The sequence below is a fragment of the Marmota flaviventris genome, chromosome 13, assembly GCF_047511675.1.
Source record: "Marmota flaviventris isolate mMarFla1 chromosome 13, mMarFla1.hap1, whole genome shotgun sequence".
Taxonomy (NCBI): domain Eukaryota; kingdom Metazoa; phylum Chordata; class Mammalia; order Rodentia; family Sciuridae; genus Marmota; species Marmota flaviventris.
This window is the reverse complement of record NC_092510.1, coordinates 98,978,942-99,005,023: the sequence shown is the minus strand read 5'-3', so window position 1 is coordinate 99,005,023 and position 26,082 is coordinate 98,978,942. Positions and strand designations below refer to the sequence as shown.

General features: G+C 62.1%; 1 protein-coding gene across 1 annotated transcript in view; it reads right to left on the bottom strand.

Moving 5' to 3' along the window:
• The window catches only part of Ncs1 (neuronal calcium sensor 1), a 38,712-nt gene extending 15,593 nt beyond the window's left edge, over positions 1 to 23,119 (bottom strand). Inside the window, exons 1-2 of the mRNA XM_027935467.2 lie at positions 23,056 to 23,119; positions 3,476 to 3,500 (exon numbers count right to left, since the gene is read on the bottom strand). Coding sequence (XP_027791268.2) covers positions 3,476 to 3,500; positions 23,056 to 23,119 — 89 coding nt within the window. The remainder of the gene's footprint in view (positions 1 to 3,475; positions 3,501 to 23,055) is intronic.
• Between the last annotated feature and the right edge of the window lie 2,963 nt (positions 23,120 to 26,082).

Genomic DNA, 26,082 nt, shown 5'->3' with positions numbered 1-26,082 from the left:
AGCACGTGAGCCCTGAGGCCTGGCGGGAGCCCAGGCCCGTGCCAGGTGCAGTGGGAGGTCCCAAAGCAAGAGAGCCAGCCACCCACCCAAAGCTCTCCCTGTGTGCGTGGAGAAGGGGCCACAGGAGCCCGTGAAGGGGCAACGGCAGCCCCACTGCAGACCAGTGGCCGGGACCAGGGCGGGAAAGAAGGAGCGGGGCAGACCAGACCTGTTCTTGAGGAGGCAGACGGGTGGGGATTCAGTTCAGGAGGAGCCGCAGGTCACAGGGTCATGGGGCCGGAAGGGGCAGGAGGGGAGGCCAGCAAGGCAGGGGAGAGGGAAGCAGGCCACCACCTGCCTGCAGCTCTGCTCTCCCCCGGCGCGCTCCACCCGTGCCCTGGCCTACACTCCTGGTGGCCCGGCCAGCTGGGCTCAGGAACACCAGTTTCTCCTACGGGAGGATTCCCCGGCTGTGAAAGGGTCCTCTGACACGCCTGGGCGCTGGGGATGCAGGGACATTTCCATTTGCCTTCTGTGCAAAGAACAGGGCAGCGTGGGCCCAGGAGCCAGCCTTTACCCAGCAGGCCTGGTTACAACTCAGGTGAACAAGCAGGCCTTAGGCCAGTCCAGGGAGATGAACCGGTCCCTTCTGTGTAGCAACGACAATTCCATCAGCTGCACAGAGCACCGAGGAGACTGATCCAGAACACTGGGATCTGGGATCCATTATCAATGCCTGCCACGGGCACAGGAGGGGAGGGTGAGGCCTGAGTGCCCCTGTTTAACCATCCTGGTCTCCCCTTTTTCTATTTCTAGAGGTGGCCTTTCTAGAAACAGGAGGGGGAGGGCTGGCCTAGGAGGGCAGGAAAGGGCTGGTTCAGCTATCTCTACCCTGGAGGCTCCACCAAAGTGAACCGAAGCCTACTTATTCAACGTCCACGGAACTTTCTGGAACTTTCTTTCTTTAGAGCTTGCTAGGGAAGGTGTCACACAGTGAGGAGCAGGTGTGCAGGCACAGGCCAGCCTCCTTGGCCTCCCTGCTGGTCCCCTCCCAGGCCTGACCCTGCCTCACGGCCATGTGCTCCCCCAGGTAGTGGCCCGAATGCTGGCAGCCGGCAGCGCCTGCCTGGACCCTGCCCTCAAGCCCCGACCCCGGCCTGTCACCCTGCTCAGCCTGAGATGCTGCTGCTTTGTGCTGATGTGTCTGTCCAGGGATGGGGCTTGGTCTGTGTCACCCTGCGTCTGGGACAGGCCCTGGGCAGCTCTGCTCCACCAACGCTTGGCGAGTGAATGGGAGCGACCTCCCCTGGCCCACCTGGGCCTCAGCTCCCCATCAACACGGTGAGGAGGGGTCCCCCCAGCGCTGCTAAGATGGGGGCAGCAGTGGAGGCGCTGCTCAGCACACCACGGGGACGCGCTCGCCAGGCGCCCTCCCAACGTCCCCCACGAAGTAGAGCATCTGCTCTTGATGCCGTCCGCCAAGCCCGACTCCCACTCCCGCCTTCCGACGGGGACACTGAGGCCCCAGGAAGCTCAGCCCAGGTGTGGGCAAGTCAGAGCGCGGCCAGCTGCCCGGCTCCGAGCCCCCACCCTGGCCACCTGCCTCTCCTGGGCGGCCAGGGGAGCACCTGGGAGCTCAGGGGGCCCTCGGTGTCCTCATCCCCGAGATGCAGATGGGACCTTCTCCTCCAGGGGACTGCGAGGGGAAACAAGTGGGGCTGCCTTGAGTGCCCCCTGTCACCCACGGGTGCTGAGGAAGTGCCCATCTCTCAAGGACAGGCCTTGCCCTCTTCCTGCCCTGGAAGGAAGGTCTAGGAACCCTTCTCCCACCGGAGGGCCACGTCACGGCTGTCTCCTAATGGCCACCCAGGACCCTAACCCGGCCCCCCGCCCGGCCCCCAGAGGATGGGGACCGCCCGTGGTTCAGGAGACCTGTGCAGCCTCCCTCCCTCAGCGGGGCCAGAGCCAGGTCCTGGGGTCCTGCTGCCCACTGTCATGGCAGCCCTGCCACCCCCCAGGCACGGGCGAGGGACTCCCTGTGAGCCTCCCTTTCCTTGTCTGCCATGTGGAGGTGACAGGCCATGTCACACTCGGGAATGTGCTCCCAAAGCACCGAGGGGGGTGCCTTCGGAGGCTGAGCATCCACTGTGGCCAGGCCCTGGGGACACAGTGAAGGACAGGCGAAGGTGACCAGCCTTGAGCTGGGGGACGCAGACAGGGGCAGAAACATTTAACCACTGTCACAGGCCATCACAGAGAAGCATGGGTCAGTGGGGGTCAGAGAGACCCCAACCCAGCTAGAGGCCAGGGAGGGTGCGGGAAGGAGGCTGAGGGGGAGCTGGAGCCAGGAGGGGGCCCATGCCGGGGAGCGGCAGGGACAGAGCGAGGGGACGCAAGGAACGTCACCAGGTCAGGCTGGCAGAGGGCAGGGTGGCACGTGCCTGGGCAGCCAGCAGGCTGGACCCCACGGGGCCACTCGGCACATAACCACGCTCAGTGTCCGGCCTCCTAGGGTCTGGCTGCCCCGGCCCCTCTGACCGCCGGCAGGAAGGGAAGAGCGTGTCCAGAGGGGAGTCCAGGGGGGCTTCCTGGAGGAGGGTCCTAGGCTGCACCTTGGAGGAGGAGCCCAGGAAGGGAGCACCCAGGGATAGAGACCTAGAAGCAGGAATGTTCTGGAACGCCCACCTGGGGAAGTCGGGAAGTGGGAAACGAGGTCAGTCCTGGGATAGAGCTGGGTGGCTGCTCACTCTCCTCCCGCTGCTGGCTCGGCCTGCTCAGCCTCCCATCACTGCCCACCTGGCCAGGTCCCCTGCGGAGGTCAGCAGAGCCCGCAGGACATGGCTCTGCACCTTCTACAGTGTGAACTCGGGCATGGGGGTGTCAGAGGTGGCCCGGGAGGAGCCCGGGAGGCCTCCCTCCAAGCTGTTCCCCCATCAGGGCTCATCTTACAGCGGGAGCCCCGTCCTCCCCCTATCGCACAGTGACCGACAGCATCACCCAGGCCAGGCACCCTACACCATTACAGACCTCACTGACCCCTCCCTGCAAAACCTTCCATTTGCTCCAGGACAAGCGACCTCAGAATCCGTCTTAACACACACTCTAGGCAAGCCACCGCGGGCTGACCAGAGCTGGCGCCCAGAGGAAATCTACCCGCCACGCCCGACCTACACCCAGCCATTGTGAGCAGACTCACCTGAGCCCCTAGGAGGGAAGAGACCTGTCAAGGCCACACAGCATTTAATGACAAAGCTGGGCCCGGCCTTGTCATCCTAACCCCTCCCTAGGGTCTAGTGGGCCTGGGGGTGCCCCAGGCCCTAACTGCCAGCACCCCACCCAAACCAGTTAGCTGAGACCGCACCGAGCCAGGGACAGGGCTGGTGTGTGGATGGGCATGCTCCGAGGCCCCTGCATGCTGTCCTGGGCACCGGGACTCTGTCCCCATCAGCACAAAGCCCCCGTCCCCACCCCTGAGTTTGGGTAAACGGCTACTCACCACTGCTGCACTTCCTTCTCGGTGACTGCAAGAGAAAACAGAAAAGTGGCCATTAGCTCAGGTGACCCCGCACACGCAGGTGCTCACTGGGGCCACCCTTCTGTCCACCCCACCCGCAGCCTCCCTGTCCGCTCAGGGCACCGACCTGCTCTGAACAAGAAGAGGTGACGAGTACTGGGCAGGGGACAGCGCTGGCCCCTCCTCTCAACGCTCACTGTGCTGCTGCTGCGAGCCCCAGAAATACCCGGGGACGCCGCGGTCACTTCTCCAGGAAGCCAACGTTCAAGCACATTCTTTCCCATCTCTCCGTCCCCAGGGACAATCAGGGAGGGTGGCTGTCCAACCTGGCTGCCCCGCCTGCCTGTGGGGACCTGGCCAGGTGGGGGGCCACTCTCAGCAGGAGGGCCACCTCCCTCCCTGCCACCCCCCAGGCCCTTGGTGGACAGTCCGGGTTCTTCCACTGGCAAGATGTGGTCATTGCATGAATCCAAAGCTGGAAGGAGCCACAGAAACTGCTGACCCTGGAGCCAGCCCAAATGGTCACTGTACTGACCATGAAACAGCCAAACAAGGGGTTTTCTGAAAAGTACTGAACCTGTCAAGCTGGAACCAAACCCAGGTTCTCTCTCAAGTCACTGAACAAGCACCTCAAGCCCCTCTCCTTGCCCATGTGACATGGGAGAGCTCCCGAGCACCCTGTGCCTCGGTTTCCTCATTTGCAGGCACGATGGCAGCGGTACCTGCCACACGGCGCTGGCCCAGGACCCCATCCTATCAGGTGCAGAAGTGCCTGGGTCCCCAGGTGTGGGGCGGAGAGCTCCAATGAGCTCACGGGCGGCAGGCAGAGAAGGAGTGAGCAGGCGCACAGAAGGCGCACAGGTGGAGCCAGGCGGGCCCGGAGCTGTCCCTGCCCACACAGGCCGGGGGAGGTCACTTCACGAAAACTGCTCAGACAGCCACCAAACACCAAGCGCCCACTGTGACCAGGCCTGCGCCCAGGGCGGCCCTGCCCCAGCCTAAGGGAAGATAGCATTGGCCTTCCCCAGCTCCAAGTGGGGACACGGAGGCCCACAAGGCCAGGAAGAGGGTCCAAACTCAGGTGTGGGACTCAGAACCCGTATCAGACCCCAGCGTGCACTGAGAGCCTCCGCCTCCCATCCGCTCCTGAGCCCAGATCAGACCCTGGGATGAGAACCGCCCCGGGGCCACCGCGGTGGCGCAGGCCTGTAATCTCAGTGGCTCGGGAGGCTGAGGCAGGAAGATCACAAGTTCAAAGCCAGCCTCAGCAATGGCGAAACACTAAGCACCTCAGTGAGACCCTGTCTCTAAATAAAATGCAAAATAGGGCTGGGGATGTGGCTCAGCGGCGGAGTGCCCCTGAGTTCAATCCCTGGTACCAAAGAGAGAGAGCGCGAGAGAGCGAGTGCGCGCCAGGCCATGATGGAGATGCGGCTCTCCTGGAAGCCCAGACCTGGCATGAAGAATGCAACTTCCCTGAGAAAATTCTGGCAGAGGTACAGGGTGAGGGGTTAGGCCTGGGGGTAGAGAGGGAAGGTGTCCCTGGTCTTACCCAGGACAGGCTGCCCTAGACCTACCCCCTGCAGGAATCTGGGGACACAGGTGGCCCACTACTACACAGCCAAGAGCTCAGGGCCACCAGCTCTGGAGCCCGGCCAGTGAACCCACGTCCAAACCAAGCCCAGAACTCACCAGCTGTGCGACCCTGGGGAAACTGCCTCCCGTCTGAAGCTCGGTTTCCTCATCTGCACGTGGGCACGTTGGGAAGGTTGGATTAGAAAGCACCAGAATCCCACAGCGAGGTGGGACCCATCTCCCCCGGGAGGAGACAGAGTTCTGGGGGTCAGCCTGCCTGTCAGAGGGCACCTGAGTCACCTGCCAGGAGAGGCAGGCCAGGATGATGCTTCCAGGCCCAGAATGAATGGCCAGTATGGTCCCCAACCCCACCCCGAGTCAGCCAAGGAGCTGCCGGACCCCGTGTGACCTAAGCAAGGGCCTGAATGGCAGGTCCACTGATCAGCAGGTGGCCAAGCCCCGGGGACATGAGCTGGCCGGGGAGATGCTCCCTATGCACACTTTGAGCAACTAATTAGCCTTCAGGAGACAGTTGAGGCTTCCAGTGTCCCCTGGCCCCATGCCACGGCCAGCAATCCCAGCAGCTTCACATCTGGGGCCTTGGAGGACCTTGGAGGGCAACAGATAGGGACCTCTCTGGGGCGTAGCCACCCACCCCAGCCCTGCAGAGGCCAAGCAGGCCTGCATCCAACCCAGGCCTCTGCCCACCAGCCACCACCCCACCCCAAGGGGACGTGAGAAACATGGCCAAGGCCCTGCCACAAGGTGGTCCGCAGTCCCCGCCATTCCGACACCCCCTTTAATCCCACGGAGGCTGAGGCAGGAGGATTGAGGGTTCAAAGCCAGCCTCAGCAACTTAGCAAGGCCCTAAGCAACTCGTGAGACCCTTTCTCTAAACAAAGGGGGCTGGGGATGTGGTTGAGTATACCCCTGAGTTCAATCCCTGGCACCAAAAACAAAAGATCCCTCCCTGTCCCCCAGTGTGGATCCTCTCCAGATTTTTCTGGAAATCATCCCTCTTAGTTTTTACTCAATTGCTTGATCTCGCTTCTGCCTAAGCAATCATATCTCTAAAATCACCAGCGACTTGGGCCATTTATTCTCTAATACCCAGTGAAGATGTCACTGCTGAAAAGAGCAGAGTGGCTGGCCACCCTGGGCCGTCCGTCCTCCGTGCGCTGGAAGGACGTGTCCTCCACTGAGTTCTCCTGCCAAAACGGTTTACCTGAGTCTAATCCTGAGGACAGATGACAAAGCCAGAATGTGGGACATTCAACAGGGCAACTGGCCAGGACCCTTCAATCAGCCACTGCCATGAAAGGCCACGTGGGCCAGAGGAATGTTCCAGAAAAGACCAAGCCAAGGAGGCAACCAGGGGGCCCTGCCGATGCCCGGTGGGGCCTGGGACCTGGAGGGAATGGAGGCTGGTGGAGGTGGGGAGGCCGGGCGGGCTGCAGGAGGCTCAGCCGGGGCCCTGTTGACCGTTTAGGGGTGGACAGGGCAGGGAGGCTACGTGGGAGAGTGTCCTTTCTCTTGCTGGGCCCCTCGGTGTTTAGGACGGGGTGTCCGCAGCTTCTGCTAATTTACCAAGGAGGTGAAAGCCACGAAGCCTGGGATCCAATGCACAGGGATTTGCTGCATAATATTTCAAAAGAAAAAGTTGGGGGAAAATGTTTGTCGACCCATGCGCCCCCACACAACGCCACAAGGGCTGGTCCTGCCCTCGCAGCTATGACCCCACGGGCACAGGGTGAGGGAAGCCTCATGGGGTCCAGCTTCCCTGGGCCTTGGCCTCTGCCCAGGCACCACAGTGACCTCCCCCCTCTGCCCAGGCACCACAGTGACCTCCCCCCGCTGTCCAGGCACCACAGTGACCTTCCCCCTCTGCCCAGGCACCACAGTGACCTCCCCCCTCTGTCCAGGCACCACAGTGACCTCCCCCCTCTGTCCAGGCACCACAGTGACCTCCCCCCGCTGTCCAGGCACCACAATGACCTTCTGGGCAGCAGCCCCAAGCCTGGGCCCCTCCCCTCTCCCCAGAGCCTCGACCTCACACCCCCTTCCCTCCTTGGGTCCAAGCCCAAGGCTCAGGGCTCAGGGTTGGTTGGACAGGAAGGCCAGCCCCCTGGGTCCCCTGCCCACACCCAACCCAGTGGCCCCTGCCCCAGCTCCTGTTCCCTCCTCCCCTCTGATGCCAGGGAGCCCCTCTCCATCGTCCCCAGCCCAGCAGAGACATCCTTTCCTAGCAAGCCTCTTGACCGGCCAGGCCCCGGGGGCCCCCTCCACAGGGGATCTTATGTGCCACATAAGTGTCACAACAGGGGGCAGAGGTCTGACCAAGGCAGGACCAGGCCAAGAGGATAAAGGGCCACAATGAATGGAATGGCCCTGGCCAGGGATCCTGCCCTCCTGGTCCTTGTGGCCTTGGCCTCTGAGCCTGGTCTGCTCACTGCCAAAGGGGACACGCAGCCTCGACCTGCTGTCTCTGACAGGAGGAGCGTGTACTTGGGGTACAGCCCTGGCGGGGACCCCGTAGAAGCACCTTGTCTCTCCCCAGCTGGACGCTCAGCCCCAGAGGTCAAGGTGCTTCTCCTGGCTCTGCCCAGCCCGGCCCAGCACGCTGCACAGGGACACACGTGAGCCCTGCTGACGCCTGCTGCCCTCAGCCCTGCGCCGGGCCAGGGCTGGCCTCTCACCCCCTGTGGACCTGCACCAGCATCTGGCTTTGGCCTCAGGGGCCGTGTTCCTCAGCACGCTCCTGCCCCCAGGCCTGCCTGCAGCCCGGGCTCCTGCAAAGCCAGGACAGAGGCTGGGTGCAGGCAGTCCTCGGGAGCCGGCGTCCTCCCCTCGAGGACGGGGCATGAACTCCCAAGGCACAGCCACGGGGAGGGGCTCTCGAGAGGTGGGAGGGTGCTGCAGCCCCAGCCGGGAGGGGGGCGAGGTGTCCACTCCACCCGCTTCCACTGGCCCCGCTGAGAACGGGGCTGCGGAGGGGAAGGGGAGGCCCAGCCCCTGCTGTCCGCCAGCCTGGCCGGCAGGCTATCTGATGCCAGGCTGCGGCGAGGCTGCAGTGCCCAGGGCCTCCTCCCCCGGGCAGCTCCTGGGCTTCTGCTCCCTTCCATGCAGCTCCTGTCTGCCCGTCCCCGGAGCCAGGACAGACATCGAGTCTGAGTCTCATTTCCCTAAAGCAAAATCCCCCGATCCCGGATGAAGCTCAGCTCAAGCACGTGGAACAGACAGCTGGTGGGAACAGAGAGCAGGGGCTGGGGACCCCGCAGGGGCGCGGCTGCGGCAGGAGGGACGGAGGGCAGATGGCAGACCTCCGGCCACCCCTCCGGCGGCCAGCCCCGCCCAGTGGCAATCTCCAGACACAGAGCTGCCCTGAACATCTCCTGCTGCCCCATCCCATCCCCCCAGGAGCCGAAGGAAAACCCCTCAGCAAGGGATCCTCGGGCTGAGTGACCCAAGAGGGGACGGCAGGGACACTTGGGCTGCCACCAGCGACCTCTTTTTTTTTTTTTTTGGTACTGGGGATTGAACCCAGGGCCTCATGCATGTGAAGCAAGTACTCTACCAACTGAGCTCTATCCCCAGCCCCGACCAGCGACCCTCTTACTGACCCCAGAGGTGCCTTCCACCCTGACACCTTTGCCTACTGACTGCTCCCTCGGGGACGCCTGGGCTTCCCCAGGGTTCCACTGGGTCCCCTCCTCACACTCTCTGGGGACAGAGCAGCACCCTGCCCTGTCACTCCAGGCTCCTCTCTGGCCAGGCCTCTCATCCAGCCCAGGGGCCTCTGGCTCCACTGGCCTGCGGTCTCCCCCACCTCCTCCTCCAGGGCCCCATCCCAAGAAGGCCCTCTCCTGCCCCACCCAGCAGTCCTGCACAGCCGCAAAAACGCCCTCCGCCCCGGCTCCAGAAGGCCTGGCCAGCTGGCCTGCTCCCCTCCCAGCCCTCCCACCCAGCCTGCCCCTGCCCCTGCCCAGCCCCCCACCTCCATCCCCTGTCCCCTCCATCTGACCCTTCCCGCCCCAGGAAGGCGCAGCAGAGATCTGGTCCCCTCCACAAGGTGACCTGTGCAGGACGGAAACGGGCCAGGCTCCTTCCCACCAGTGGGGACAAAGCCCTGACAGCCCCGTGTCCTGGGAACAGCAGAGGGTGGCAGGAAGAGAGGAAGGTGGGCCACCAGGAGGCACAGGCAGCCTCAGCTCCACGTGGAGCCCTCGGGAGTGCTCTCCCAGGTGACGCACGCGGGGACATGGGCAGGGGTGCCGGGCAGGCAGCAGGCAGCACAGTCCTGAGGTCGGGTGTTGCTGGATGCTCTGCCAGGACGACACCCCACCCAGCCTCCCCCTGCTCCCCACAGATACCCCGTGGAGAGCCCCGGGTGCCCTGGGCAAGCCACAGGCCCGGGCCCTGACGCAGGAGGAGCGCTCCCCTCAGCCTCACTCCGGCCTCCCTGCTCCCTGCAGGGTGGCAGCGGCCCAGCCTCCTTGGCGTGAGCTGTTTCCACCCACGGTCGCTGCGCCAGCCGGGTGCCCAGCACTGGGCACACAGCAGTCAACAGGAAGGACAGGCGGCCTGCGGCGCCTCACACCCAGCCTTGGTGCTGCTTGCCCGCCTGCTGGGAACCCAGGGACGCCACCTGCTGCCCACACACAGGAGCCACTGCACTGGCCTCCGCTGCAGGATCCCGTCAGCACCTCGCAAGTTCAGGAGTCTGGGGGGGGGGCTGCTGCGCCCCTGTGGTAACCAGGTGGCCGGCTCCGATCAGCCCTGGCCCTGCTCCTGCCCACCCCCAGCACTGCCTCCTCCCCTCCCTCCTAGCACCTGGCCTCCATGCTGGGAGCTGCAGCCGGGATCTGCAGGACATGGCTGAGCCCTCCTGGGGACACTCATTAGAGTGTCTGGGGGACAGAGGTCCTCTGGACCATAAGACCTGGTGAGTCGGGGTGGTCCCTGGCCACGGCTGGGCCAGCTTTTCCCCCTGGCTCTTGGGACCTGTTCTCCATCCCTGAGCTGAGGGATGCCTGAGGTCCCCAGAGGATGCACCCTCCCTCACCAAGGGCCTTGTCCACCTGGTGGCTGCAGGACAGTGCTCTGGCCCTCTGAGCCATGCTCTCCTCTCCTGCAGTAAGGGCCACAGGATGCAGGTAGCAAGAGCGACCAGCACACTGCCAGTACCGGGCACGGAGAGGCGGCTGCAGCCGCACGGGGCTGGGCAGGGCATTAGCGTAAGATGCCAGGGGCTCACTGCCTTCCACGTGGGAGACGCCACCGAGGGCTAGCGCATGCCACCATAGGTCACTTCCTGCTAACCCCAGAGAAAGGAGGCGGGTCCTTCAGAGAGCTCAGGTGTGAGAGGCTACTCGGAGACACCTGGATCCCAAGGGGACTTTTGGCTCAACCCAGACGACATGAACAGCAGTGGTGGAGAGAAATGGGGCCAGCTCCATCGGACCCAGAGCTGACTGTGCCCAAGGAGGGACATGCCAAGCCCCCCAGACCCTGGCAAGCACTGGCTGAGCACCCTGAGTGCACAGTCCGGCAGAAAGCACCCAGCACCTGCCCATCCAAGCACCCCTTCCCGGACAGCCAGGCCGCACCTCGGCCTGCTCCCTGCTTAGATGCCTCGAAAACAAGGCTTAAGGGGACGTGGCTCAATGTAGAGCACCCGCCTGATGTGTGAGGCCCTGACTTCAAACCTCAGCACCGAGGGGGGGGAGGGGGAGAGAATGCTTGTTTGAATCCTGGGGACTGAACCCCAATGTTCTCATCTGACAAAGAGATGAAGATCAAAGTCTCCATTCCAAAGAGCTCACAAGTCGGTGAATGTGCTTTGTCCCTGCAGAGGACCTTGTGGTGCAGGGAGTCCTAAAGATGTCCCTCACAGAGCCCTCAAGGGGAGATGGCTGGTGGCACCCCCAGTTCAAGCAACCACGGGAAGCAAGGTTTAGTTCAAATCTTGTGTTCTGGCTCAATTATTTCTGCAGATTTTGCATCTGCCCCATCATTTGTGGGTGTTTTACTCTAAGAATGAAGTTATGATACATATTGATTTTAAATTCTATGTAAGTTTAAAAAATCCGCCCCCCCAATTTTTTTCATGTAAAATTGGAGGAAGAGGTGCTTTGCCTTGTGGTCTCCAGGAATAACGACAAGAGGTTGCCCTGCGGTGCTCACTGCATGCCCAGCCTGGACACAGATCTCACCCAATGTCCACCTGATGTGCGGCCAGGACCCTGATTACCTCCACTGCCCAGATAAGGAAACTGAGGGTCCCAGAGGGAAAGCCACCTGCCCATGGGCCAAACTGCATCTGCATTGGCCCTGGGACCAGAGCCAGGCAGGTCCGTGTGGCTAGAGACGTGGGGGTATAAGACACCCCCAAACATGTCCTGGGAGTTGAGTCCTCCCCCTCCCGCCTGAGTCCTGCGCAGGCCGAGCCTCACCTTCTCAGATCAGAAGGGTTTGGGCTTCTGATTTTTTTTAATGTTAGAATCTTTGCATATAAATAATGAGATATCCTGGGGAGGGGACCCAAGTCTAAACACAAAGTTCCTTTATGTGTCTCTGTCCTAGCGCAGCTCCCAGGGGCGGGATTTGGGCACCCAGAGGGGCAGCTCTTCAGAGCAGCGACTGGCATGCAGTAGGTGCTCAGCGTGTGCTCCTGTAGAACGCTCAGGCCGAGTTGGCTGGGTAAGTTGAAAAGCAGACGTGGCTACTTTTATTTTCCAAAACCCAAAGTGACCCCTGCTAGTCAATGACCTGCCCACCGCCCCACCTGCCGCCCTCTTCCTCCCTCTCCTCAAGCAAGACGGAGCCCCAGGTCTGCCTGGGTAGAGCCTTCGGATCACCACTCAGAATCTTCCAAGAGAGTCCCGGGCGTGGTCCTGAAGTGGGGGACCCATCTGCCTCCTTAAGGCCCTGGAGACCTGGGGACGGCAGTGGGGGGGGCCTTTCCTCTAGATTCCTGGAGCCTAGCCAGAGGGTCAGGGTGGGCTCCCTGGGAGGGGTGTGAGAGCCGCCCCAGAGAGGAAGGGAGAGATCTTTAAGAGGGATGGCAGGGTCCCCAACTCAGACCACACAGAACACAGTGAGGCTCAAGGCACCGTGGGACACCACATCTTGCTGATCCAGAGACATGGTGCCATCCAGGCAGAACACAGCAAGTGTCCCCAAACGTTAACAACTGCTGCTATCATTAATAAAGGTGTCATGGCCACCAACGGCAAGGCAGGAGGACCCAGGCCAATAATGTGGGCACCCAGGATGGGTGGGCACCCAGGATGTGTGGGCACCACAGGAAGCCATGGCCAGGCTGCTGCCCTCCTGCCCACCCCACCTGTGGCACTGCCTCCCCCATCGCCCAGCCTCCACTGCCCATCCTCCACCCTCCAGCCTCCAGCCTCCACCCTCCCCCTTCAGTCCAGCCCTGGGAGCAGGCCAGAGATGCTAGGCTGGTCTCCGTCACAGCTGGGGCAGAAGCCAGAGCAGTCCCAGTCCCTGATGTCACTACAAGAGAGTGAGGAAACCTCCAAGCAGGAGTAGGGAGAGGGCAGGGAGAGTCCCCAGACTGAGCAGAGAAGGGCGCAGAGCCCCCACCCAGGGAGAGAGCCAGGACAGGGGCACCCAGGGAGAGAGCCAGCCGGACAGACAGGGACGCCTACAGCGGGGGAGGGGCCTGGAGGGGAACGTCCCCCTCTGTCCCCTCTGCCCAGGATGCTCCGGAGACTGCAGGCACCGAGATTCTGTCCCTGAGCTGCACTAGACAATCAGCTCCAGGAGCGACCCGGAAGGTTCTAGGGCAGGAATTCCAGGGCATCTGGCCAAGAGGCTGGGATCCAGGCAGCCCCAACCAGCAGGGGGTGCTGGGCGCAGCTTCAGGCCTCTGCCAGGCGAGCCCAGGGCGGAGGTGCCTGTGCCCTGCCCTCAAGGAGGAGGCACAACAGGAGTGACTCATCTCAGTGCTTGTCACGGAGCAGGAGGACCCGGAGCTGGCTCCACAGGAGGGTGGGGCCCAAGAGGACGGGATACACCCATCACCTGGCTGGAGTCACCAAAGCAGGACTGTGACCTTGACCATGGTGACCTTGACACCTGCTGGTCCTTCCAGTACCAAGTGCACCTGCCCCTCAGCTCCGCTGACCCCTGCCCTGCTCAGCAGGCCCCTCCTGCAGCCGGAGTCACGCCCCCTGCAGTGCAGACCAGGAAACTGCCGCCCACACAAGGCCCCAGGCCCAGGGCCCATGGGGCCAGGCACAGCCACTCTGCTTCTGGTCAGCAGCTCTCTCTGGGCCAGCCCCTGCCTCCCCGCCATCACACCATATCCACCCATCCAGTCCTCAGAGTGCCATACTTGATGCCTCAGGACATGGGGATGCGGTACCTGCTGTCCCCACACAAACCACCCCCAACCTGTGAGTGCCTCCCGGAGGCCTCCTCACCCTCAGGAAGGGCTGCCAAGGAGAACCCACACAGATCCAGGGCGCCCCGTTAAATTCCAGGCAAACAGGAATGAGCTCAGTAGTTCCGGCACCCCCACCTCGTGCTCAGCCGAGACACTGCCACTGCCTCCAGGAAGTCCTCCAGATGCACCTCAGACCAGGCGGATGCTCGTGACATCCTGTGAAGCCTTGTTCATTCTGCCTCACGTCTGCGTCCCCAGCCACTGTGGGTGCCAGGAGGCCCAGAAATCCAGCCGTCCGCCTGCCCTGTGCCCCAGCATCACAGGCAGGGCCAGAGGCAGCGGCTCACGGCCAGTTTCTGTCAGGGAGAGAGGGGTGCCGAGGCAGCCCGTGGACCCCATGGCCAGACTCACCTCCCTCAGGACCCAGGACCCCCAGCCCTTCCCCGGCATGCGTCCGCCCCAGCTCGGCTGAGCCAGACCAGGAAACAGGGGCCAGGGCAGCACCTGAGCAGGCTCCTCGCTCATCCTGATGGCTGCTGCTGGCCTTGATCAAGATCATGTCCACTCGGCTGGCACTGGCCACATCCCAGGCAGTGTGGAGACAATAGGTGCCGGGTGGCCTGGGCTGCAGAGCCACAGGGGAGGCCGGGCCTCGTCCGAGGGACAGCAGCCGGGCGGGCAGGGCTTTGAGCGCTCTGCCCCGAGCGCCTCGCTCGCCAGCACACACCATATATTTTTGAACAGAAGGAAAGCGTTTGCTGTTCCCCCCACGGTGCCAAAAATAGCCCCTCTCCTGCCTTTGAACAGGGATCTTTGGTTCCTACAAAGAGGCAGGTGCAAGATAGGCTGGAAGGAGGGGCCTGGCTGGCGGCTGGGACCCCAGGAGGTGGAGGGGGCCTGGGGGCCACCCGCGGCCTGGCCTCCTGAAGCCCTGGACCCCCCAGACACGGGGAAGATCCCGGCCAGCCCGGGAGGGGGAGGGGCTGGACAGGGCAGAAAGTGGGACCTGAGGTGGGGGAGAAGCTGCGTCCGTCCACAGCTTGCTCAGTTACGCGTCTGTGGTTTGATTCATTCTGACAAATTAACTCGGGGCTCTCCTAGGAGAGAGAGTGGACCACGCAGACCCGGGCTCCATCCTCACGTGCTTTGGCTAAGTGGAAGCCTTAAACAGGTTGTCACCACCAGGTCCCAGGAGGACAGCTGGACCCACGGACAATTCCACAGAAATATCCCGTGGGCTTTGGTGCCAGCTGTGTGGGGGTGGGGGGTCCCAGGGCCAGCCGGAGGAGGCTCACAGATGGCCCAGACGTTCAGCTGCCCCCCGGCTGCCCCAAAGCACAGCCCGGGCTCACCCGCCAGCAGGGACACCCGCTCACCAGAGGCACTGTCTCCCACTTGATCTGAGAAGCCACGAGAGGCCGACGGAGGGACTCGAAGGCCGGGGCTCCGTCTCTTCACCAACATCCTCACGCTCGTCCACCCCGTCCTGCAAGGAGCAGCCCCACGAGCCCATTTTACAGACGGAGCCCAGGCTTCCCGGGGAGGGCCCTGGTGAGGGGGCCGCGTTCATCAGCAGAAGGGCTGGATTTGAACCCAGCCCCACAGGTCCCCGAGCTCTGACACCAGCCAGCCAGCCAAGCATGTCGGCGCGACGTCCCTCCACCCAGATGCACAGAGAAAGAGCAGAGTTCAGACGGGAAGTGGTCACCGGCCTGGGAAGCAAGATGGAGGGCCTTGAACCTGGCTGCTCCAAACGCAGAGCTCTTTCTGGTTCCCAAGGGTGTTTCTCAGTTTTGTTTTGTTTTGTTTAAGCCACTTTTTGTCCCCAGAAGGCCAGAGCTGTGGAGGAGCAGGGTGGACATGGCCCCTAGGCTACAGGGAGAGAATGGCACCCTGAGCGGTGGCGCCCGGGAAAAAAAAGCAGTGAGCTATTTCTGCTTTGGGTTAAACATTCCTCAAAGCCACATTCCTCCCGCTGTCCCCTCCCCCTCCGGCAAGCCCAGAACGCAGGGCCTGGACGCCCCACCAGCCTCCTGGCGCTCAGAAGGGCCTGATCCAGCAGCTGCCCTGCGCCTGCCCTGGACAGCCCACTGGGTCCCCGACAGGGAGCACCCGGGGGCGCTGAGAAGTGTGCCCTCCCCTCCCACAGAGGGACAGCTGGAGAGCCCAAGGTCCTGAGTGGGGCAGCTGAAGGCACAGCTCCCTGACTACCCCCCTGGGGGGACTGGTCAGCACTGGGGAGTCCCCCACAGGCAGGGAGAAGGTGGCAAACCCAGGTGACCCACAGGGAAGCTCTTCATATGGAGCCGATGTTCACAGACCTGCCCCATGGACAGCTCTAGGCTGGGCCTGCACAGCCCCCCAAAGCCGCAACAGGGCCCAGCCCTCCACGGGCCTGGTCATCTGAGTCCACACGGTGCCTGTGAAGACTCGGTCTCTTCCTGTGTCCGACAGACACTTCTTGAAGCACCGAGGCTGTGCCAAGTTGGGCAGGGCAAGTGGCAGCCCTCTCAGGCCACATCCCACCCCAGCCCAGGCCTGCAGGTGTCCTGCGAGGAGCAGGACGGAACCTACACCATGGGGAGGGGTCACTGCTCCTGAGCTCGGACGGGGAGGCCCTGTGAGTCCTGAGCTGAGAGGGCGGAGGAGGGGGGCAGGGGGAACAGGGGACAGAGAACAAGTGTCCCTGGAGCTCCCCAAGCCCCCTCGATGGCTTCCACCAGCCTCAGCTCTGCTCCCTCCCAGAGGGGCCCAAGAAGCCACCCCCAGCGTCCCCACAGAGACAGGACATCTCGCACCAGCAGGGCTCTGGGCTCCCTACCCACACGGACAGGTCCAGTGGCGCACACCTGCGGCCCCAGCTACACAGGAGGAAGAGCAGGGGGACCCCAAGCTCCAGGCCTGACTGAGCGACTTAGTGAGTCTCCGTCTCAAAACATCAGAAAGGCTGGGATGTGGCTCGGCAGTAGGGCACCCTGGGTTCCATCCCCAGCACCACAGAAAAGGTGTCCACTGTCCAACCTCACACCCATCCTGGGAACACAAGGCCCCTCGCCAGCATCTGACCCTTGGATGCCTCCAGCGACGGGACACTCACTGCCCTCAGCAGGAAGCCCACAGAGGCCACAGGAGGTGGGCACTGCCAAGGTCTAAGCCTGAGCCCCAGATGGCTACTGACGCGGGAAGGCCTTGCCACAGCCTGAGCCATCCCGGGTTTCCTCCTGGCCCCCGGACAGTGGCACAGGAGTCCCCACGCCCAGCCCCGGGGAGACACCCGCCTCGGCACTCTCAGCACAAGTACACCTGGGTAAACTACCGTAGGTCCTCCCACGATGGCCACGCCCGCGGGCAGCTGGGCTCCCAGCGCCACAGTGGCCAGGGCAGGAGCAGCCGTGTCGCCCCGCCCCCGGCAACCTGCACTTACAACCCAAGTGGTGTGGCTCCACGCACTGGCACACACGTGCATGGACGTGCTGCTCACCCACTCCTGACACAGGCCACGACCCCATCACTCACACTCGGTGCGTGCACACGTGAGTCAGAGCTTGCACACGTGACCCACAGCGCCCACCTTGCCTGCGACACCCACACAGGCACCCACCCGGGCTCACACGCACCCGCACAACTCCTCGAGGCTTCTTGGCGCCTCCCAGTGGAACACGGTCCTGCTCCAGGGCCCAGGGGTCCAGGCAGGGCTCAAACCTGGCCACGCCACTCACCAGAGTGGCCACGGGCCATTCCTGTCCCCCCTGAGCCTCCCTGTACTCATCTATAAATCAGGGACCACGCTGGGCTTCGGGGGACAGTCAAGGACAAAAGCCCATGAACAGGACACGGGGCCCGGTCACACAGGCCACGCTGAGCACCAACCCCACGGCAGCACGGCCTCTGATCACGTGTCACTTACAGAGTCTCCATCACTGTGATGAGCCAGGGGCCAGCCCAAGGGGGCCACCAAGTCCAACGTCTACTCTCACCACCTTATGCTGGAAGGACACTCTGGGCCCCCACTTACAGGTGAGAACCCTGAGGCCTCTGAAGCCACGAATCGTGCCCCAGGCTGAGATGGCCCAGGTCATCAGGCACCAGGGCCCTGCGGTAGCTTCCCCATGGAGTCTCACCATCTGGCAATCAGAAAGTCGTACAGAAAAAAAACACCAAGTCCCAGAAGGGATGAGTGACTCCAAAGTCACTGTCCTGGCCACAGTGGCTCTGGGACCGAAGCCCAGGCAGGCTGCCCCGTCCCAGCCCGTGTGCTCAAGGGTCCTAAGCCCAGCACTGGGGAGCCTGCTCTCCACCACACCCCACCTCAGCTCCTCAAGCCAGGGGCCGCGGCACAAGGATCAAGCTGTCAACACAGATGGTCCAGATGCAGAGCCCATTCATGAACACTCACCCCGGTTGAGCCGAGGGCCTGGGACAGCTGGCCCTGTGACTGCCCAGCAGGTGGCCAAGGACTCCTGTCCCCTGGTGCAGCCAGCACAGCGTTTAGTGAGCTCCTGCTATGTGCCAGGCCCTGCTGCCGTGGGAAGGCACTGCCATCCACCCGTCTCACACCTGAGGCACCCGGAGCTCAGAGCAGTAAGCGACCTCCACATCACACAGCCAGAAAGTGGCAGAGTCGACCTTGAAGCCCTCAGTCCTGTTCAGTCCTGCCCTCAGCCACGATCTGACCCCAATTCCAAGCGACCTGCAAACTGCATGCTCATTTAGAATGTTCTCTGCCCCAGGAAACAGACCTCACACAGGAGGTGCAGACTGCTTCACCTGCTGGCGGCACTAAGGAGGTACCCCTTTTAACAGACACAGAGTTTTCTTTACCGAGCTCTAGAGATATTTAGGACAAGATGGGTCCTTCTGGACCCCAGCCATGGCACAGTGGGAGGTACCCTGACGGTCAAGGGTCCTAGATTCCTGCCACTGCTTGTTTGTGACCACAGGGGAGATGATACACCTCTTGGTCCTCTATTTGCCCATTTGTAAAACAAGGACATTGGACCACAATGACCCCAAGTCTCTTCCAGCTCAAAGACTCCAGGATTCTATGTCCGCAGTCCAGGAAATCAACTGGACAGTGCGCTTCCTCTTGTCTTCCCCATAAAATTGGCAATAATTAGGAAAAACAATAATACCCAGGGCTGGCAAGAATGTTGGAAAGTGGCACTCTCCCATCCACTTCTGCTGAAAATGTCAATCAGAACATCCTTTCTGGAGAGCAACTTAGCAATTTTTTATCAAAAGCCTTTAAAAATATTCCTAGTCTTTAACTCTACAATCCCATTCTTGGCTATTGATCTGTAAGGAGAGATATATGTAGAGATTCAGTACAGAATGTCCATCACAACACTATTGATATTTGGGGTGGGGTGGAAGCAATCTAGCTGTTCAGTGACAGGGGATTAAATAAAATCTGTTGCATTCACATGGTGCACCATTTTAAAAATCATGCTTTACAAGAACAGTTAATGATGTGGACAAACATTCCCAACCGATTTTAAAACTTGGAAACCAAGTAGATAATGACATATTTAGATAGCAACGGAAACCGCGCACCGTGTCCTCCTGAGCCTTCCTCCTAAGTGCATCTGGAATCTGTCCTTTGTATCATCCCCTGTGGCACCCAGTCCATTGCTGTGACCCCCTCAGGTCTCAGCTACTATCTGCCCATCCAATCTTTGAACTGTGGCCAAGATTGATCTTTTCCAACCCATTTCACCTCCCTTCCAGAGCTCCCCACCCATCTTGGGAAAAGTCCAAACTCCCTCCCATGGCCCTCTGGGGGCCACGCACGCTCTGCCACTCACGAGCAGTGTCCCCATGGCCCACACCTCACTCCAGGAGGGTTCAACCCCAGCCTCAGGAGCAGAGGAAGCTGGGTCCACCCAAGGTAGCCTTGCCCAGGGAAAGAACTGGCACCTCACACAGCAGAGGGGAGGACCCTCCGGTGGCAGGTGGGACAGGAGAGGCCTATGGTGGCAGAAAGAACAGGACCAGGCTACAGAAGGAGGCCGGGCTCGGTGGCCCTGCCAGCCCCCGCATGGCCAGCCTCACCAGTCTCTGCACAGGAAGGATGGCTCCTGACCCTCTGTGCCCCTCCTGCTGGAGACCCGTGCCTCAGGGGACCAGTGGCTGCCAGAGGAGCCTGGAAGGGTCCCCTCAGAACCAGGTGCCATGCAAAATCCTTCCAGTACCCAGACACCACCCAGCTACAAGGCCTCCCAAGAAGCCCTTTTCCAGAGGAGAGACTCTATGCCCAAGGAAAGGGCCAGACATCTGGCCCCTGACCCCAATCCCACCTTCCTATGCCTTCTCTGCCAGGCACTAAGGCCTGAGCCATAGGAAGATTCTTCTGTGCAGAAATGACATTTATTAAAGACCAGTTCAAGATGAAGCTGAACTGTATATGAAAACAACAAAATCAATAATGACCGCTCACTGTTGCTGACCACTTACCACCTGCCCTACAGCAGGCCAAAGCTGTCCGTCTATCATCTCATCAACTTCTCACACCCCTCGGAGTCAGGTACCTATTTTGCAGATTAGGGTCACTGAAGCAAGGGGGCTGGCCTGTCCACCGCCTGGGTACCCAGGGATACAACAGGCTGCAAGAGGTTGGGCCAGACCTCAAAGAAGTCTGGCAATGCTGACCACTGCTCCCTAAGTCCTGGGTGAGACGGGCTGAGGGGGCTCCTCCCCATCCTCTAACCTGCCCCTCCTGGGCAGGAACTATCCCAGGAAGGTCGGGGGCGGTTTGCCAGGCACTGATTTAAATAATCTTATCTGCAAAGGAAGAAAAAAAAAACCTGCTAAGATGCTAAGCCTGAAAGACAGAGGGATTTGCCAGGCTGGATCCAGACCTATCTAGAGAGGCACCCAGCGGGAGCCCTCCAGCCTCCGCTTGCTCTTCCACAGGCCACAGGAAGGAGAACGGCCACCAGCGAGGGCACCCAGCGTTGGCACAGATGTGAACACCTGAAGCTCCCGGGCCCACTTGGCCTTGTAGCCATCTGTGCACAGGAGCTGAGAACCCCAGCACACGTCAGAACGGTGGTTCTTCAGCCAGGGATCCCCCACCAAGGTCTGCATGGCACTCATCAGGATGCAAATTCCTGGGCCCATTTCACCTCCCTTCCAGAGCTCCCCACCCATCTTGGGAAAAGTCCAAACTTCCTCCCATGGCCCTCTGGGGGCCACACACGCTCTGCCAGAACTAAGGACTCAGAAACCTAGAAGGGCGGCCCAGGCACCTTGAGGCTTCACAAGCTCTCCTGGAGACAGGGACATTTGCAAGTTCTTCCCCCTTAGCTCTTCTCTTGACCCCACACCCAGAATCCCCTGGAACAAAGAGCAGACGGCTCCACCAGCATCAGGGGGAAGCCCATGGGGGGGCCTGACAGGCTGCAGGCTTCCTCTGCTTGTCCTGCCCAAAGACTTTCCATTCAACAATTATCTGTGGACCTACTAAGTGGCAACACAGAGGAGGAGACAGCTGTCAGCCACATGGCTGGGGGCCTGCCCTGAGGGACCTGGCATCAACAAAGGGTCAGGGAGAAGGCAGTGAGCCCACCAGCACTTCCCCACCCCTAATAAGGGCTCCCACAGAGGAAACGTACCCAGGCTCTCTCCCTCACCAAAACTGTCCAGGTCTCCAAAGACCTTTAAAAATAGCCCAGCCCAGCACCAGTGTGCCAGCTCCTAACAAAGCTTTGTTGACCCAACTTCTCCCAAAGATGACAGATCAGCCCCAGAGAGAGAGGGTGGACCCTCCCTCCCTGCATCTACACTCACGGGCTCAGGGTAGGAACCTAACAGGGAGCACAGGGGAGCTCCTGGCGTGGGCCCCAAGGTCTCTCCCTGGGCACAGCGCTGGAGCAGCAGACTGAGTGCAAGTCCCAGAAGGACCTGGAAATAGCTGTGGCGCCTTGGGCATGCCCCTTCACCTCTCTGAGCCTCGGTTTCCTCATCTGTAGGTGGTGACAGCAATAGGACCCACACATAGGCCACTGTCAAGTCGCTGTGCTACCCACATGTCATGCACAGTGTGCTCAATCAGTAGGACCCCCAGCTTCACTCAGCTCCCTGCCCCACCCTGTTGGAGACGGCCTGGTGCAGAAGATACCGCTATTCCTGGAGAAGCCATGGTGCCCTCTGCCTCCCAGGGACAGGACGCAGGAGGTCCTACCTGCAGCCTGCCTGCCGAGGACTGAGCTTCGAGGAGGGTACAGCAACCTCACAAAACAACGTCTGCCTTGGAAAGAGAGAGAGTGGCCCCTGGGCCAGGAGCTTCAGCCCTCTGAGGGGCGGGTACTGGATATGACCGCCCACCCCACAATTCCCCTGGAGAAGAGCCAGTACCAGCACTTTCGGGAAAGTCCCCTTTGTTCCAAGCACATGGGGGCGAGGGGCATGGGGCTGAAGCAGGGGCTTGGCCAGACCTGCAAACGTGCCCAGAAGACTGATGGAGTGGGGGGAGGGGGAGAGGCTGTGCAATGCACCAGAGCTTCCTCCCAACCTTGAAGCCTTGAAGTCTACACACGCTCTTGGCAGTCAGTCTGCTGCCTCCAGGGGTGGTGCAGCCCATGGAGCTGCCCAGGTACATCTGCTGAGTTACAGCCCAATCCGCAGGCCACTGCCCGCTTCCAAGCCCAACAGTCAGGCATAGGCCCTTCCAGGGAAGATCCCCCTTCTCATCCCCAGAAAAGACAGGGTGATCAGGAAGCAGTGCAATTAACCTCTGGCGAGCTGGGCTCCCTCCCAGAGGCTGCAGGAAGGGGAAACCTGGTATGGAGAAACTGGAGAGCAGGGGAGAGTGTGAAGTTGGGCAGGTGGAAGGAGATACAGGCACTGATCCACTGACGTCCACAGGGGACATACCTTCCTTTTGGGGCTGCTCAAACAGTTAAAGGATCAAACCCTCGGAATCAGCTACAGTTGTATAAACTCATTTCCGGTGTGAAGGAGACAAGAAGGGAGGTAAGATGGGACCCGAGAATTCAGACTAAATGCGGCAACCAACAGGGTGCCAGGGACCCTTCCCCCGCCCCTCTCCCCCGTCACTGCCATGAGCGCTTGCCAAGTCTCGCCACCCCCCACACACGATCAGGGCCAGGGAGGGGGCGACAGGCCAACCTCGCAGCAGCAGCAGCAGCAGCATCGTGATGCATGAATCACCCACCCGCCGCGCTCCTGCCAGTCGGCTCCGCGCAGCCCGAGCCACGCTGCACCCGGGCGCCCCCTCCCGGGACCACCGCCCCCTGCCCTTGCACTGCCCCTGCCTCTTCGGACAGCTCTGCGGGGAAGGGGCCGCGGGTGGGCCGGGGTTCCCTCCCGGCCTGCGGGCAGCCCGCGCACGCTGACAGGCGGCACACTGCCAGGGCTGGGGGCGGGGGCCAGAACAATGGGGCCAGGTGTGGGGCAGGGGCGCGGCCCGGGCTTCCGAGGGGCCCGGGGCGGAGGCGGGGCGGAGAGCGACCCGTGAGGTCTGGGCGCGAGCGGGGTGGGCCGCGGGAGGCCGGGGGCGCGGGGGGCGCGGGGGAGGGGCGCGGGGGCGCGCGGGGGTCCTGGCGCGCGCACTCACAGTAGGTTTTCCTGGTCAGCTCCTCCACAACTTCAGGCTTCAACTTGCTGTTGGATTTCCCCATCCTCGGCGGCCGCGGCCCCCGCCCCCCGGGCCGGACCGGTCGGGGCGCCCAGCAGGAGCGGCCGGGCCGGCGCGGGCCGGGGCGGGCCGGGGCGGGGCGCGCGGGGGGCCGGCGGGCCGGGCCGGGCCGGGCCGGGGCCGCGCCTTTGTCTGCGCCGTGCCCGCGCGGCCCGGGCGCGGGGCTGGGGCGCGCTGCGCGGCGCGGCGCGGGGCCCGGGGAGCCGGGCGGCCGCTGGGCAGGTCCGGGCGGTGCGGGCGCCGCGGCGCGGGGCTGCGCTGGGCTGGGCGCCGCGGCGGGCGCTCGGGAGCCGCGGTCGTCCCTGGTTACTGGGCTCCGCGGCACATGCTCGCTGCTGCGCCGCCGCTCGCCGCCGCCCTGCGCTCCCCGCCTCCCGCCTCCCGCCCGCACCGGCGCGCCAGGGGTGGGCCCGGAGCCGCCACTCAGCGCCGGCGCCACCTCCCCCCCGCAGCCGCCCGGCCCCGGCCGGCCCCCTCTGCTCCCCGCGTCCCGGACGGGCGCCCCGCCACCCGCTCTGCCAAGGGGCCCCCTCCGTGGGCGAGCGGCGGGGAGGGCCCGGAAGGTCTGACGCTAGTGAGGCCAGGTCCCTGCCCGGCGAGACTCATTCATTCGACACGGATTTGTCGGGCGCTGGGGACGCGGTGGCCAACAGGACAGGCGCGGTTCCATCCCTCGCAGGCCCGGCCCTGCAGTGCAGGCAGTAGGGGAGGAGTGGGGGACAGCTACCTGCGCCCCGGGGAAGGTGACCTCCAACCCCCCCCCCGGAGAGAGGGGCTGGGGAAGTCGGGGTTCAGTCAACCTAGGTGGGTGGGAGGCCGAACCCCAGAGGAGGGGCCGCTTCCCTGTGCTGGAGTGGCCTGAGGCCACAGCGAAGGGCGCCTGGAATGCCCCTCTACCCAAGGAGCTGGCCTCTGTCCCCAGCGCCCATGAAGGGATCTCAGCAGGGCTGACAGGGTGAGACCTGCCTCCCCTGGTTCTCTGGCCAGTGTGGAAGGACCCCTCCTGGGCAGGGCAAGTGAGGCTGAGGTCAGTGGCCCCAGCTCCAGAGTTGGATGCACAGGGGCCAGTGGATCAGGGTGGGGGTCCAGGAGAGAGTCCAGCAGGGCCTTCCCATCCTAAGTGTCAACCCATGTTCAGACCTTTCCCATCCTCCTTCCCAGCTTTATGTTGGCGTCAGCCACACACTTGACCTGTTTCCTGCTGAGGGGTTGCCGGCCCCTCCACTAGAGAACAGGTCCCTGCAGGAGCCCTATCTCCAGGCCCCAGAGGGCCTCCCTCCAACCTCAGTGAATGAGGGAAGGACTGAGGGGTGCCAGAAGCCTGGGCTGGGGCAGAGGGCGCGGGAAGATGGGGCCGCCCTCCACCTGGGCCAGCAGGGATGACCATAAACAGGCGGGCTCTTTCCTCCCCACCTTTCCAGTGTAGGGACCTCCGGATGTCCAGGCCACCCAGAGGAAACCTGAGCAGGGCCCTTCAGTCCAGCTGCCTTTCCTACTTCCAGACGCTCAGCTCTCCCGGGAAGGCCTCGCTCAGGCTAACGCCTGGAGGAAGTACTCGCTGGCTTGAGGGCCCATTCTGTGGAGGAAGTGGGGAGAGCATGGGCCCCCAAAAGCTGGATCTAGGCTCACAGCTGGGAGGACCCACTGTAGACTTGGGAGCAGGATGTCCCAACTGTGAGGACCAATTCAGAGTGGACACCAGAGAGAGACCCATGGTGAGGGCTCAGCTCACAGCCAGGCCTGAGCTTTTGCCTGCAAGGAGGCGGGAGGACCAGCAGGTGGCTGGAATGAGTCACAGAGAAGCAACTGAAATCCTCTAGAAACCCAGGTTTCATCCCAGGCGTAGTTGTTGGTCATTGTCTATGTGCCAGACACTGTGCTGGGCACTGGGTCCCCACCATGACTGTCCACAGCACCCCAACACCTTGCAAGGAATGGAGACGGCTCTGGGGGACACACATGGAAACAGCTGCCGGAGGAGTCGGGGGCTTGGGGGGCTTTGCAGATTGGGTACTTTAGTGAGCACCTCCTGTGTGCCAGGCCCCTGGGGATGTAGACAAACCCCGCCATGTGGAGCTCACACTCTGGTGAGGGGAGGGGGACGTGAGCAATAAACAAACAACATGTGAAGGTGAAATATAACGTGCCCCACGAGCAATAAGAAAGATGGCACGAGTAAAATACACGGCCTCCCAGAGTGACCCAACGAGAAGAAGGGAATGAGAGTTCTTGTTCTTCAATACTGGGGCTGACCCCAGAGCTGCTCTACCCTTGAGCCATACCCACAGCCCTTTCTTTTTCTTTCTTTTTTTTTTTTTAGAGAGAGAGAGAGAGAATTTTAGTGTTTATTTTTTAGTTTTTGGTGGACACAACATCTTTGTTTGTATGTGGTGCTGAGGATCGAACCCGGGTTGCACGCATGCCAGGCGGGCGCGCTACCGCTTGAGCCACATCCCCAGCCCCCACAGCCCTTTCTATTTCTTTTGAGAAGGCCTCACCAAGTTGCCCAGGTTGGCCTGGGACTTGTGATCCTCTTGCCTCGGCCTCGGTGTCACTGTGATCATAGGCGGGTGCCACCACGCCCCACTGAGCCATGAGGTTTTTAATGGAAAGGGGGCCTCACTGAGAAGGGATATTTGAACAGTGACCTGAAGAAGGGGAGGAGCGAGCCATGGGGGAAGTGGTCCTGCCACCCTGGGTGGGCCACCTGCTGCTTCTGGGGAAAAAAAAAAAAAAAAAAGGTTTATTTTGGCTCCAGGTTCTGGAGGTGCGTAGTCCAGGGGTGTATCGGGCACTGGCCTTGCTGCCAGAGCCCCAGGCAGTTGCAGGGTGTCGGGTGGAAAGAGGGGTGTGTGTGTGTGTGTGTGTGTGTGTGTGTGATTGACCAGATTCACCTGGACTCCACCTGGTGACCTCACCTCATCTTAATCACCTCCCCAAAGCTCC